This window comes from Lampetra planeri, chromosome 30 (assembly GCF_965212315.1).
Source record: "Lampetra planeri chromosome 30, kcLamPlan1.2.h2, whole genome shotgun sequence".
NCBI classification, from domain to species: domain Eukaryota; kingdom Metazoa; phylum Chordata; class Hyperoartia; order Petromyzontiformes; family Petromyzontidae; genus Lampetra; species Lampetra planeri.
This window is the reverse complement of record NC_136136.1, coordinates 12,746,433-12,761,275: the sequence shown is the minus strand read 5'-3', so window position 1 is coordinate 12,761,275 and position 14,843 is coordinate 12,746,433. Positions and strand designations below refer to the sequence as shown.

At 49.0% G+C, this 14,843-nt stretch overlaps 1 protein-coding gene across 2 annotated transcripts in view; it reads left to right on the top strand.

The window, feature by feature from the left end:
* Positions 1 to 2,098: 2,098 nt before the first annotated feature.
* The window catches only part of HAUS2 (HAUS augmin like complex subunit 2), a 29,554-nt gene continuing 16,809 nt past the window's right edge, over positions 2,099 to 14,843 (top strand). Inside the window, exons 1-4 of one of the 2 annotated variants that reach the window (XM_078608828.1) lie at positions 2,099 to 2,214; positions 4,144 to 4,273; positions 5,168 to 5,272; positions 6,117 to 6,186. In XM_078608828.1, coding sequence (XP_078464954.1) covers positions 4,163 to 4,273; positions 5,168 to 5,272; positions 6,117 to 6,186 — 286 coding nt within the window. In that variant the 5' untranslated portion in view covers positions 2,099 to 2,214; positions 4,144 to 4,162. Of the gene's footprint in view, positions 2,297 to 4,143; positions 4,274 to 5,167; positions 5,273 to 6,116; positions 6,187 to 14,843 lie in introns of both variants that reach the window. The other variant, XM_078608827.1, reaches the window with a different exon arrangement.

The following is a 14,843-nucleotide window of genomic DNA, read 5'->3' as shown; positions in this document are numbered from 1 at the left end:
AAACAAATTACGAAATGGGCAGTGGACACCTCCGGGATATCTGCCCATGGATCATTATAGGGCTTCATTAGCCTTCAAAGAAGGCTGTCTATGGTGCAGGCCAATCAGTTTCAAAGGCTATGCCATATATTATCAGAGCATGTTTGTTTGCATGTTCACCATACGTACGTGTAGTTAATGCAGACTTGATTCCTTGCAAAAGGTATCTATTTGGTGTTTGAACATCTTAATACCTGTTTTATTGCCAGAAAGGGTAAAACCTATTCTTATTTTTCATACTTTGATACAGAGATGGTTGGAGGTCAAACAGTGTTAAGATAATAAAAGGGGTTGCACGGGGTTCCATCCTCGTCCCCCTCTTGTTCTCTCTTAATGTCAATTACTTGGGAACTGACCTGGATCATTCCATGGTAAAACTGTTTGCAGATGACACGATACTGATTACTGCTGGCCGCTCTCCGGATGACGTGATTGCTAAGCTCCAGGGTGATTTCAACAAACTACATCAGCTAGTTGCTCTTAAACTAGTTCTGAATACCTCCAAAACCAAGGTGTTATGCTTCTCACCAGGACTAAAGCAGGAAGTTATTTTTCCAAATTACATTCCTTAAATAATTATAAAATAGAGCAAGTCAAGATCGATATGTATCTTGGGGTCATCTTTGATTCAAAACTGAATTTTCAAAATCACATTGATTATATTGGTAAAAAGACAAAATAAAAAAGTTTTCTGTATCGACACAAGCACTGCTTCCCCCCTATGTTCCGTTTTGAATTGATAAAAGCTACCATACTGCCTCTACTTGTATTCTTGGTTCTTTCGGTAAAGTCACGTAGAAGGGAAATAAAATAATATTAAAAAAAAATTTTTATTGATTTATATTATTTGATTTCCCTTCTACGTGACTTTACCGAAAGAACCAATAATATGAATCCCTGCAGTCACGAAAGCTTGAAATCAAAATGTATGCCTCTACTTGATTACTGTGGCATCGTATATAAATCAGCCCTCAGTACTATACTCAAGAAACTTGACTCAATTTATCACTCGGCCTTAAGATTTGCATTTAACTGCCCATATAAGACCTATCACTGTGGTTCTCTACATTGGGTCAAACTTAACATCTCTTAATGATCGACGGCTCGTGCATCAGATCTTATTTATTCACGATGTACTTACAAAAAAATCAGCAGACTAGCTGCTGGATCTCCTCACTGTTTCGAAGAACAGCTTCACATTCCTTATTGCCGTACAAATTCTGAAGGAAGGGCCTTTGCTATTGATGCCCTCAGGGTCTGGAATGCTATCGCCAATCAACTGAAACTTGGATCACGATCTGTGAGATGTTCACTCAAAACTGCTCTCGAGGAACTGTACAACCCTAGCTGCCACTGCTATTCAGTGGCCTGAAATCAAATGTATTGCTCCAGATGACCGCTGCAAACTATGATCTTGAGGTTTGATTATAGTGTGATGAGCTTTAAAAGTGCATTGAAAAATTTAGATACTCCTACTGATACTCCTGCTGTTATGGCGTGACTCATGCTGTCAGCTATGGCTGCAAAGTTTGCTCGTACATGTTATGTATATTTTTATTGTTAAATTTGAATCACAGTTCCTCTGATCACTATTAAATTGCTGTTATAGCTTTATTTTGGTGATTTCGAAAACGTTTGGTTTAGCCAGGTTTGTTTGTTGAAGTACAGAGTTAGCCTGATAACTTTAATCTAAATTGTGTTATGGTTGTTATTGTTTGACTTGCATCCCACTGGCATTTTTGCACACAGCGTTGATTTGCGGTGTATTTTTCTGGAAGATTTAGATTTTTTTTCCCTGGATTTTTCTATTGCACGTAGTCACTTTAAGATGTTCTTTGTTCATGTTTTTGCTTGTTGCGGTTGCACCCGAGTCAAGAGCCGCATGGCTCTGAGGGTTATACCTAATAAATGAAATGAAAACTGAAACTGGCAAAAAAAGTTACAACGTTATGACAGTTATGCTGAAGAGGTCACATGAATGGAGCCGCCACTAATTACGAAACGCGTTTTGTCAACGCGTCGATGCGAGCCACCGTAGGTTCTCGTTGATTGGCTGCACAAAGGTATCTTAAATGTTAAGTTCGTCCATTGGCTCCGTGCGTGAGTAAGGCGGCCTCCGATTGGGTGGCGGTGCTCGAGACGCAGATTGAATGCGGAACGCGGGAACGCGGAGAGGTGAGAGACAGAATGGGGACCTTGAATTACCGGTAGAGGGGACGGGAAGGAATCCGATGAGCTTTGAAGTTCTTTTCCCCAGGTGTCCAGTCGGGGCGGGTCAGACACGGGAACGCTGCTATAATAATTCACTTGAGCCGACGAAAAGTCATTATAGTGCATACGTCTCTGTATGAAAAAAACATTCGTCAATATACAGTAGAGTCATCGACTGAATACACGGAATTTCGCTAGACCCTAACTTATAAACTCGGGGGCTAAGTCGATGTACTTTACGTTAAATTCTCATTTACGGAATGTTTAATCCAAAGTTTTTTGGAGACGGGGTGGGGAGGTATAGGAAATCGAACAATGCTCGCTGGCCTTTCGTTTTCACAACCTCTTTCCATCCTTCGGTCTTTGGTTCATGCTCGGCGTGCATTTCACGCTGCACTGCTTCCCGCGCTGCGTGTTTACCGGCCTCGCCTTGTTTTGGTGCAGGCGTTGATCACGCCTGGTCAGAATCAGAATATTGTTTTTTATTCTGGTGAAATCCGATGAGCTATGAAGCTCTTTTGCACGGATGTCCAGAAGGGGCGGGTTATGAAGTATAGGAAAGGTAAGCGAGTCACTAGAAATAGACACATTTTATTATACCAGGTAAAGCCCACTTTGGCAAGGTAGTTAACATCTCGCCATCGTGGCGAGATGTTAACTACCTTGCCTGGCGATCGAACAAGAAGGTTTGGGCGACAGAAATTTGTTCCCAAATGGCCTGCTTTTGAAAGGTTCCATGCCAAAAGTAATGTCGCCAGCAAGGCATTGTTCATCCTAGACAATACCCCATGGCACCCAGTATATTTAGGTGATTGGTCTCATAATGTGAGGGTGGGAGTACTTCCCAAAAACACGACTGGCTTGATCCAGTCCATGGATCAATTCGTGATCAACACCTTCAAGGCTTATTACCTGAGGAATACTTTTTGATGGCAAAACTATATCATGAACGCCGTAGACAGGCTTGCAAATCCACAGCACAACCACCTCACATGGCAATCACAGTATCTGGTAACTACAATACTGTACAAAAAAAAATTTCTGGACATGTTTGAAAAATCATAATAGCTCATTGGATTCCTCCAGACTAAATGACGATTCATTATGATTTCACGACTTATTTTGAGTACGATAAAAACATTTAAATGTTTTATCTGTTTTCCATTAAATCTGTGCTTATTAAAGGTCAGGTTTGCTGTGTTCATACGTTTGATTTTATCATGTCTTGGGGCCAATTTTCCATAGGAACGTATCGCCAATTCGATATACGGAACTTCACTATACGGATACATTTTCAGGAATATATATTCGTATATCGAGGGATGCCTGTGCATATGCAGTGGCCTTTCATTGCACAATATGAAGAAGGGCAATTTCCCAAAACATCGACTATTATTGCCTAACGTTTTTATTTGTTTGTGCTTAACACCACTGCTAACGCAGTATTACCAAATTGTTTTGCACACACTGAGAGATTCTGCCCCAGACTCACGGTTACCTGCAGCTAACCCCTCAGATAAACACCTCTATACTCAGTATACACACGTACACATAACTTGCAGTAAGTACACGTGTTTTTCAACAAAAGGGGAAACCCTTAGCCGTTCAACTAAACCAGCCATGTACACCGTGTGTAGGGTACGAGTTGTCAATGCTCATTCACCTATGTGCATCCGCATGTTTATGTCAGCTGATTCGGTTGATGCATGTCCATGTGGGTAGTGCTGTTCTCTCTTATGGGGGCTTCACGTGGGCAATGGGATTGGCCTCATCGAGCAGTTGGTACCCTAGCTGGTGATGATGATTATATGGTGTGAAGTCAGGGTGATCAAGGTACAGTGTTACATCTTATCCAGTGTCCAACATGCTGCTTTTTCTGTTTTTGAATTCTAGTTGCTGAATCTACGTGACTATGGTTGATAAAAATCTTCAGGGCAATGAGCGGAACCCTTGGGAGGCGGAGTGTCCTTCTAGTGTGGCGTTATTTCTTTCGAGAGCCGTCGCTGATGGGATGATAACCCAAGTAAGACTTTACCCCACAATAACATTAATGCCACCATAGTCGCATCATTCACAATTATCACAATATTATTCTTTGGGTTTTTCGGTAAAGACACAAATAGAAAAAAATCTAGACGTTTCGATTGCAACACAAGCAATCGTCATCAGGTTAAAAAATATAGCAGGAGAGCTGCTGAGGCAAGAAAAAATATGATGACGATTGCTTGTGTTGATCGAAACGTGATTTATTTTTTTCTACGTGGCTTTACTGAAAGACCCAAATATGAATTCCTGCAGTCACGAAAGCTTTTAGTCAAGATTTATCACAATATTTCTGCACTCATCAGCATGTATCAGCATAGCTCGTGGATGATCCTCAAAGTCGCTATGCAGCCACAATCCTGACATGCGCATAACTAATAGATATTTGAGCTATAACACTTGTTCTCATACTTTTTGAGGATGAGAACATCTTGCAGTAAAATATTGCTCACTACACTGGTGAGCAGCATCATGCTCTTGTAAATATAGTCACCTGGCAATCACAAGCCTCCCTTTAGTGTTTCATCCTCCACTCAGTGGGCGGGTCACTCCTTCACCACTGTTTCCCACACACCTTGCAACTGCCTCCCCTTGTACATTTCCACGGTATGTTCATCTTCCCAGTTTAAATCTAAAGTCAGCATACGGATAATCGCATTCTCTCTTAACTTCATTTTACACCTGTGTGCATTTGAACCCACCCCTGATTTGTATATTTAGTTTAAACACAGCACCCTTTTCCTATTTTGAAACACCCTGCACTATTCATGTATGCAGACCCATGATTTTATAATATAAGTTGCATTTTAATAAATAGACTGACTGAATCTGTTGAGGTCAGATGGTAAATGTTACTACCCTGCTCACGTTTTAGGAGGAGATGGAAGACAACAGGAAACAAGTGGAAAAGAAATCTGCTGTTGTCCACCAAATAAAACTTCAAAATGAAATTGCAGCACTGCAGACTGAGGTCAACAAGGTAGGACTGGAGGAGTGAGTAACTGGTGATATAATTTTGTGGTGCTAAATTATTCTTTGATGGCTTCTGCCCATACCAGGGCATCCATTAATGTTCTTTTATTTTCCACAACTTGTTGGTAACACTGATTTATAAACACACCACTCTGAACTCAATGTTATTTTCAATTTATATCCTCAAAGTAATAAATGGACATTCAAACAGAGTAATATAGTAATCCACACGATTGTAAGTGATATCGTATTCCATGGAAAACTTTCTGGAGTGTTTTATTTTTAAATCCTTTATATTAAGTTCACTTGCGCGCTTGCTTGCTTGCTTACGACCATGAAAATCTTTTGGTCGTTTTTTAACCCACTTCCCGTGATCCAATCGAGCTGACATTTTCCACACAGACTCGTTGTGCGTGACAATTAATGTTCGTGAAAATTTTTTTCAAAAAGTTTACACTTTTTAGGACATAAATATTATATTTAATTACCAATTGCTTAATGGTGCCATGCAATCATCTGACCCATAGGTGGCAGCCATCTCAAGCCAGAGGACGAGAGGACTCTAGCCGCCACGCATATAAAGGATTTATAGTGAAAAACTTTGTTTTTACGGGTTATACTTGTTCATAAACTATATTAAAGAGTTGAAATTGTTAACCGGTTCATTTTTTTCAGACATACATAATGGAAGCATTCCGGATGACTTGTAGGCCAATAAATATTCCTTATTTTAAGCAGTTAAACCAATGACATCCTGTATTGTGAGATAATTTGCTTTGGCCATTAACATAGTAATATATGTATATTATTCATCATTCAAGTGATATGTAAGTCGTGCTGTTGCAACGCAGACGAAGCTGGAGAGACAGAAGCTGGAGTTGGTGCTGGACACAGCTGATGTGAGCCACCAGTCCCTGCTCTGTAAGTGACTTCCATGCTGCAAGGTGGCACAGTGGTAATGATTGTGCCTTATAGCAAGAACGTATTGGGTTCGATTCCCGATTGGCACCATGTGAGTATGTGGAGCTTGGATGTTTTTCACCTATACCGCATGGGTTTCCTCCCAGAGAGAAAAAAGCCCCATCAAATATATCTGGCCAAAACATCTCCATGCAGAAGAAATACCTGAAAATTAGCCAGTTTGGATTACACATTGCAACATCACCCACTCATGGCAGAACCCTCTTTCAAACGAATATCAAGACTCAGTGAGGCTCTCCTAGGTAAACACATGTAGCACAGTCGTCCCTCGCATGACGCGTGACATGCGTTTCTGAAAGACAGCGCGTAAGTCGAATCACGCTGTTTTAAGCTTATTTTCCCACAGACGTACATGTTGTAAGGGGGGGGGGGGGTGTGCTAGCAATGATAAATTAAGTCGTTTAATTTCATTATTTTAGCCATAGATTTACAAAATCCGTATAAATGTAATGCTTAATATCGATATTACAAATCTAGACTTAATAAGGAGTTTAATAACAAATAATAAGATGCTAAAGATTACTACTTATAAAGATTACTTAATATGCAGTAACTTCAAGGCTTCTTGAATGCTTACGTGGGTTGCTTGCGGCATCATGTATGATGCAAACAAAGGCAGCAGATCTACGATGGCCACACCCAGCCCGTGACACTGAGCGCTGCCATGGCGCGGTGACGCAATCAGAATTATTGTTTATTTTGAATTTTGATCATTGAACACATTTTTGAGAAAAATATTTAAATTTTTTGTTTTATCTTGAAACGCATAGCGTCAGTGTGAAGTATGTCCCTCGAAGATGAATTGTGGAACTTGCGAATTCGCGCTAAAGGGGGGGGGGGGGGGGGCGCGCGTTACGCGAGGGATGCCTGCAATTATATTTCCAGAGGAACCGTGCACCATTGGCCATAAGACCTTGTGTACATGTGAGCTGGAACTTTGGTAGATGACACTTGTGGACTAATAATAATTGAATCTTTTCAGGTGAAATTCAAAATGTCTCAAGGCGCCGTGCATGAAAATTACAAAGATAATAAAGAAGCGGGTGGCAAAATAAGAGCCAGACGTACTCCTAGGAGGCAACACATTTATTGATACCAACACAAAGGGGTAACTGCCCCTTTACCAGATAACAACCTATGGTGGTGGACCACCACGCTAACTACACTAATTACACTAGGAGTAGCTACAACGGACAGGACCCTGGCTTGGGTCCAGGTCCACGTGTTGGTAACTCTTCTCGGACGTCGAACTTAGAACGTAGATCTTCAGGATAACACAGCAATGCTGAACCCCAGTCCCTCTGGGGACCCGGTTTATATGTTCCCTGGTCGTGGCTGGCTCCGCCCTTGGCCATGATCACCTTCTAGAATCCTCTAGCAGGATATCGCTCCGACATGTGACCACCCCTAGCCCCCACTTGGGGCCCCTGTGTAGATCTTACCGTCACGTGCCTTCTAGGGTCAACCAGAGTGCCATGGCCTACATTAACCCCATTCATGGCCGGCACTCTCACACCCCCCTCCTATATGGGACAGCACTGCACGCCGAGCATGGTGTCACTCAGCGTTCTTTATCAGGGCTCACCGAGCCCCTCTAGGGCTGGTACTACACCCACATATACGGGGTGTCCGCGATGTAAATACATCGCACGCCATGCCTCGCTAGAGCCGTCATTACCCAGAGGGGGGAGGGTTTGTGGCGTGCAGGGACGGGTGGGGGCTGGAGAAATTAGTATGTGTGTAGTAGGTTCCAGGAGACTTGGACGACGTAGTTGGAGGCACACTTATTTATTAACCACAATGTACATAACAGGCCGAGATGTACAACACTCGAAGGGGTATCGGCCCCTTCACCCGTCTAACAGGGAGATCACACAATCTATGTCACGGCTAGCCTACTCCTAGGTCCTCCACTACAGGGCTAGGGGAGGCTAGCTAACCCAGCTCTGGTTAAGCTGGGATTACGGCACCCTGAGTCCCCAGACCGGCTCATACAAGAGCATCGGCTCTGGGCTCTTGGGGCCACGCCACTGGCTTGCCCTGGTCGGTCCTGAGAAGGACAGCGATCCAGGGGAGTCCCAGGGCCTATCTAGCCGGTCTTCTTGCTTCGCTGGTTAAGGCTGAACACTGAACCCCGAGCCCTCCGGCTCACCACCTTATATAGCAACTCCCCCACTGAGGGGTGGGGCCGTGGGGGATCCCAGCGCCGTGTTAGCCCCCCAGGCTAAACGGTGCGGACGTGGATGTAAGCACCTCTTGGCGTACGGGCATAACCACGCCCAGTGTGTTTGCCCTCTGTAACACCTCTACATCACCCCCCCCCCCTGACTGTAACAAAATCACAATAAAGATGCATCCCCCCAAATCTGTGTGTGCCTCGCGTAATTAACAAGAACAACAACAATCAACAACAACAAGAAAGAGAAAAATAACCTGACGCACCCCCCCCCCCCCCCGAATAAATACCCCATCCCGTAAAAAAAAACCAACATATATACAATTTCCAGGACCCCCCCCCCCTACCCCGCGACCCCTGCAAGGGCCGCACAAGCGGCCGATCTCACAAAAGTCTGCGCGTTTTGGCGCGCATTCTTGCAGCGGGGCCGTCACAAGGGGCAACCCCGTTTGGCCCAGTGGCGGGTGTCAACAGTCCGGGTGCGAGAGTGTCTGGCTTCGCTGCTGAGCGACCCCCGACCCGCCCGGGAGGGGTTGGCGGTCGTGAGCACGTCAATCCTGGTGCACCTGGAGGTGGAACAGTCGGTGGCAAGTTAGGCGAAAGCAGCGAAGTCGGACTCCGGGAGTCGGTGGACCCCTCACATGTTTGGCCACGCGTGTGTGTGGTAGGAACATGGGGCGCAACGAACGCTTTCAACCTGGAGGGGTGCACAAACCACCGACGCTTCCCCCATTGGATACGCACACATTGTGGCCGCAAGACCTGCACCACTTCCACGGGCCGCCGCCACGGCCGCACCAGCTTAGACGAGGTCGCCAGTGGTATTTGGGGACAGTGCAACCACGCCTTGTCACCCGGTTTCCACTAGAGCACATGTGCCCGACCCAGCCTGAGCCTCTCATTCGCCCTTTGGCGGAGTTCTGAATTCTGGATGGCCGCCTCCCGCGCCTCTGTCAATTTAGCGATGTTGAATTTGACATGGTCGGTCAATCTTGATTTAGCATGCGGCGTGGAGATCTGCAGCTGAGTCGCGACAGGTGGGTTAGCCTCGCGGCCGTACATTAGGAAGAAGGGCGAAAATCCGGTCGCCGCATGAGGAGCCATTCTGTATGCCGCCAAAACCCCCGGAATATGAAGGTCCCAATCGGTCTGGGATTCAGAGACCTGTTGGGACAGCATGGACGTGATAGTCCGATGCAGACGCTCCACCATCCCGTCAGATTGCGAATGATATGGGGAGGTACGAATTTTTTTCGTTTCCAGGAGCTCGCATACCTCGTGTAGAAGTTTACCCGAAAATGTTTTACCCTGGTCGGTCAGCAGCCGCTCCGGAGCACCTTTGTCGAGGACGTAGCCCTGGACAAAGGCCTCCGCGATGGCTGCTGCCGACTGGTTGGCGAGGGGCCAGGCCATAGGCCATCGCGTAAAATATTCTACCCCGGTCAATAGGTATCTATTTTCCCTAGGTGTAGCGGGGAATGGGCCCAGAATATCAAGCGCAACGAGCTCGTTAACCCGGAAAACTTTGATAGACTGCAATGGTGGGTTGGACCCCCGCGATGGTGGCTTCCGTTGCGCGCACTGAGTACACGACCCTAAAAGATCATCCACGTCCCTTGCCATGCCCGGCCAAGAAAAATCCAGCTGGAGCATGGCAAGGGTTTTGTGAGTCCCCAGGTGAAGGAGTCGCTCATGCGCAGCCCACACCACTCTACCCCTCAATGCGGAAGGCACCACCAGCTGGTGGCGGCGGGATCTCCCGTCCCAATGCATCAAAAGACCCTGAAATAACCCCCACGAGTCGACATTTTCCGCCCCCCGACCAACTCCCCCGATGCGACGGCGCAAAGCGAGGCGGGAGGTGTCCTCCATTTGGAGGCGCCCCCACTCCGCAACAGACAACCCCAGCAAATAATCCCTCCATTCTTGCTCAATAGGACCCGCAATCGAAGGCGCATCAGCGGCGGCCGCAAGGACCGAATCAGAGATCACATTCGGAGGTCTGCAACGCCCCGAACCCAGGAGGCAAGCGCACTCGGAGATGGGCGGAAAACGCGACAGAGCGTCTGCGTTCGTGTGGCGAACGCCCTTACGATAAGTAGTTTCAAAATCGAAATCTTGGAGAATCTCCAACCATCGAGACAATTGTCCCGATGGCTGTTGAACCCGCAAGGCGTACTGCAGCGCCGCATGATCTGTGCGGACGGTGAAATGTTGACCGTACAGATATGGGCGATATTGCTGAATGAAGTAAACGATTGCCAATAGTTCCCGAAGGGTAACACAGTACCTTTGTTCTGCCGGAGACAACACCCGACTGCCGTACGCAACCACATGCTCTACGCCCCCAACAACCTGCGAAAGCACGCCCCCAATGCCTGTGTTGCTTGCGTCTGTATCGAGCAAGAAGGGTTTTGTAAAGTCAGGATAACTCAATGGCGGAGCCCCCACTAGGGCGTCCCGGAGGGAGCGAAAAGCAGCCTCCTCCTCCTGACCCCAATGAAACTTGACCCCCTTTGATGTCAAGGCATGTAAGGGTTTCGCAATTGTAGCGAAATTAGCGACAAACCGTCGGTAATATGACACGAATCCAATGAAACTCCTGACCTCCCCCACCGAGGTGGGAGTCGGCCAGGAGCTGACACATTGCGTTTTGGCGGGATCTGTGGCAATACCTGAGCGTCCGACAATGTGACCCAAATACCGCACCGATTCGCGGAGCAAATGACACTTCTGGGGCTTGAATTTCAAATTAGCAGCCCGCATTTTGAGAAAAACGGCACGCAACCTCTGGAGGTGTTCATCGAATGTTTTACTAAAGACGATGACATCGTCTAAGTAAATCAAACATGAATCCCATTGCAACCCAGCCAGGACCAATTCCATTAATCGCTGAAAAGTTGTCGGCGCTGAATGGAGCCCCATCGGCAAGTGGTTAAATTGGAAAGGGCCGTGCCGCGTACGGAAAGCAGTTCGGTTTAGATTCATCATCCAGAGGGAGCTGCCAGAACCCGGACAATAAATCCAATGTGGAGAAGAACCGCGCCCCCCGCCAGGGCATCAAGCGATTCATCCATCCGAGGAAGCGGGTATGCGTCGGCTACAGAAATCTTGTTCAGCCGACGAAAATCGACACAACCGCAATGAGCCATCGTGTTTTTTAACTAAGACGATCGGCGTACCCCAAGGGCTGGTAGAAGGGGATATAATATCCGCAGCTAGCATGTCGTCTACGGCCGATTTGACATGATCCTTTTCGGCGGGACTCAACCGAAAAGGATTTTGGCGGATTGGCGCGCTGTCACCCGTGTCAATATGGTGTCGCAGCAGTTTAGTACAACCAATATCGTATTTGTTTTGACTAAAAACGTCGGAAAACTCGCGCAGGAGGATTCGAAGCCTCTCACGCTGTGAGTCGGACAGGTCCGATGATCCCTCACAAAGCGCATCCAGCCACCCCTCATCACGGTCCGAATGCGGTCGCGACGGAGGAGCGGCGCTCACCTGACCAATGACCGGTTCCTCACAGGGTACCGGCGACGCGTGCGCAAGCACGGTCCCTTGAGGAACCACAGCCGTTCGCGATCCCACATTGAGGACGGCGATTAAGGGGTCCCCGTCCCCTTTCACAATCGTCTGGTCCGCTATCAAATCGGGTCCGTTGACCCCGGCCCTAGATGGTCCCAACAGAACCCCCCGATCCCCAACGCCCTTAGCAAATGGTCGCCGCAGCCTAAGAGGCACGAGCATCTGAGCTCCCGGCGGTACGCGTACCGTCCTCGCAACCAGCGCCTGTACCGTCGCAAATGCCGTACGGACAGTAGCGGGGGAGGACAAAAACATCATACGTCAGCCCGACGGGAGATCGATGCAACCCTGGTCGACCAAGATATGAATCGGCATTTTGGCCAAGAAATCCGTCCCCAACAGGCACGGAACCGCCAGCGAGGAGGAGACCAATATCGGGCCGGATAATTTGATGTCCCCAATACAAATTTGCGCGCGGATCTGTCCGATAATTCCCAGCGAGCCCCCGTTAGCAGCGTAGCATGGAACATCAACGGGGAGCAAAGGACGGCTTTGAACGGGGAGAATGTTATGAATTAAATCGGACACAATAGTTGCCGATGCTCCTATATCAACTAAGACCCGCACCTCAACCCCATCAATATGCCCCACAACGACTGACGACCCCGACGACGCGGCAACAACGCGATGGGCCAATTCGGACCACTGGCCCGGTTGGAACGCACTCCCCAGCGTGGCACGTTTCGGCGCGACGACAGGCAATTTTTGACCCCCGTTCGTTGCAGTGCGTGAGTGTGTCACAGGTGTGTGCGTAGGCCAAACATGTGGGGTGCCACGACTCGCCGGAGTTTGCTGGTGAAGCTTGGGTAAAGGTGCGACGTTCAGCCGAGGCGTCGCACCGCGCTGTCGAGAAGCCCGGCATCCCGAAGCCACATGGCCCCGGAGGCCACAGTTGTAGCAGCGCGTGAGCGCCCCAGACGGCTTGGGCTGATCCTGGCGGCTCGGTCCGTCCCGAGCTGGTCGTCCCCCGGATCTCCACTCCATCGGGCGATCCACAGCGCAGACCTCTTCCGATGGGAGGGTGGTTGCAGCCACGGTATGCCTGGCCGCCGCCTTGCTGGCCTTGCGACGCTGGGACAGCAAGTTAGCGTGGATGTGCCGCGCGGCCCGCAGGGAACACATCTCCGTGTCGTCTTGCGCCAAGACAACAATGTACAAATCGTCCGCCAACAGCAGTATATTCTCTGCCACCATGGCGTCCACCCCTTCCTCGTCCATCCGAGGGAAAGCCGCCTTCGCCAGGGCCAGGAGAGCTGTGCGGTATGCCAGAGGCGATTCCTTGGCGCCCCGCTGGCGATCGTAGAACAGCTGCCTGCAGTCAAAAGGTGGTCCATAGACTGCAGACAGGAGTTGAAGTGCCATTTGCAGTGTGGCACGCTTCGCTCTTGGTGCCGAGGTGAGGGTAGCGAGGGCGTCACTGTCGAGCATCGCCGGTAGCGCGCGTAGTGCTTCGTCATCCGTCCATTGTGCTATTTCTTGGTGAGCGAGGAAGCGTCTTCGGAAGGCTCCCCAGTCACCGTCTTCCCCCACAAACTCTGTGAGGGGTGGTTATCGCTGCTGTAACGCGGCGTCCGCAGCCGTAGATCGCGCCCCGTCGTTCCCGCCACTCCGCACAGTTTCTGCGGGAAGGGCGGGTGCCATTGGCGGTCGCTCTTCTGGTGATGCGCCGGCCGCTATTGACGACGTGGCGGCTTCTGGTTGGCGAATGTCGGTCACCTGACGTAGCCCGGCCCCGCCCTCAGCACCCACTGTACTGATGGCGGCAAATCCAACTTCCAGGCCCGTAGAAATGGCGGGAACCGGCGTCACGTGTCGTCCATCGTCGCCCCGTGCAGCTTCTCCAGCCCCCAGGCAAGTGATTTCCTCCAACGTGGCGGCTGCCGTGTAGAGTAGCTCCGCCAGGCGGGAGTGAGCCAGCCGTAGTCCGTCAGCCGACGGTCCCCACCCGTCCTGCCGTTGCGGTGTGGGTGGACTCGGCCCCGGTTGCTCGGATTCGCCCTCCACAATCTCGGGCTCTTGAGTCGGCCGAGGTTTCCTCCTCCCCCGGTTCCCTGGTACGAGCCGTCCGTCTTGTATCCATCCTTAGAAGACCACTTCTGACGCCAGTTGTAGCAGGTTCCAGGAGACTTGGACGACGTAGTTGGAGGCACACTTATTTATTAACCACAATGTACATAACAGGCCGAGATGTACAACACTCGAAGGGGTATCGGCCCCTTCACCCGTCTAACAGGGAGATCACACAATCTATGTCACGGCTAGCCTACTCCTAGGTCCTCCACTACACTGCTAGGGGAGGCTAGCTAAACCAGCTCTGGTTAAGCTGGGATTACGGCACCCTGAGTCCCCAGACCGGCTCTTACAAGAGCATTGGCTCTGGGCTCTTGGGGCCACGCCACTGGCTTGCCCTGGTCGGTCCTGAGAAGGACAGCGATCCAGGGGAGACCCAGGGCCTATCTAGCCGGTCTTCTTGCTTCGCTAGTTAAGGCTGAACACTGAACCCCGAGCCCTCCGGCTCACCGCCTTATATAGCAACTCCCCCACTGAGGGGTGGGGCCGTGGAAGATCCCAGCGCCGTGTTAGCCCCCCAGGCTAAACGGTGCGGACGTGGATGTAAGCACCTCTTGGCGTACGGGCATAACCACGCCCAGTGTGTTTGTTTGCCCTCCGTAACACCTCTACATGTGAATGAGATTTAAATCTTGAGTCTTGAATTAGTAAACGCGTATTTTTTAGAAAACAGCACGGGTGGGTGAGTGAAAATCACAGCAGTTAAAACTTGACGTGGTTTATCACGTCCTTCTAATGATTGCTCAATCTGAATCCATCTTCT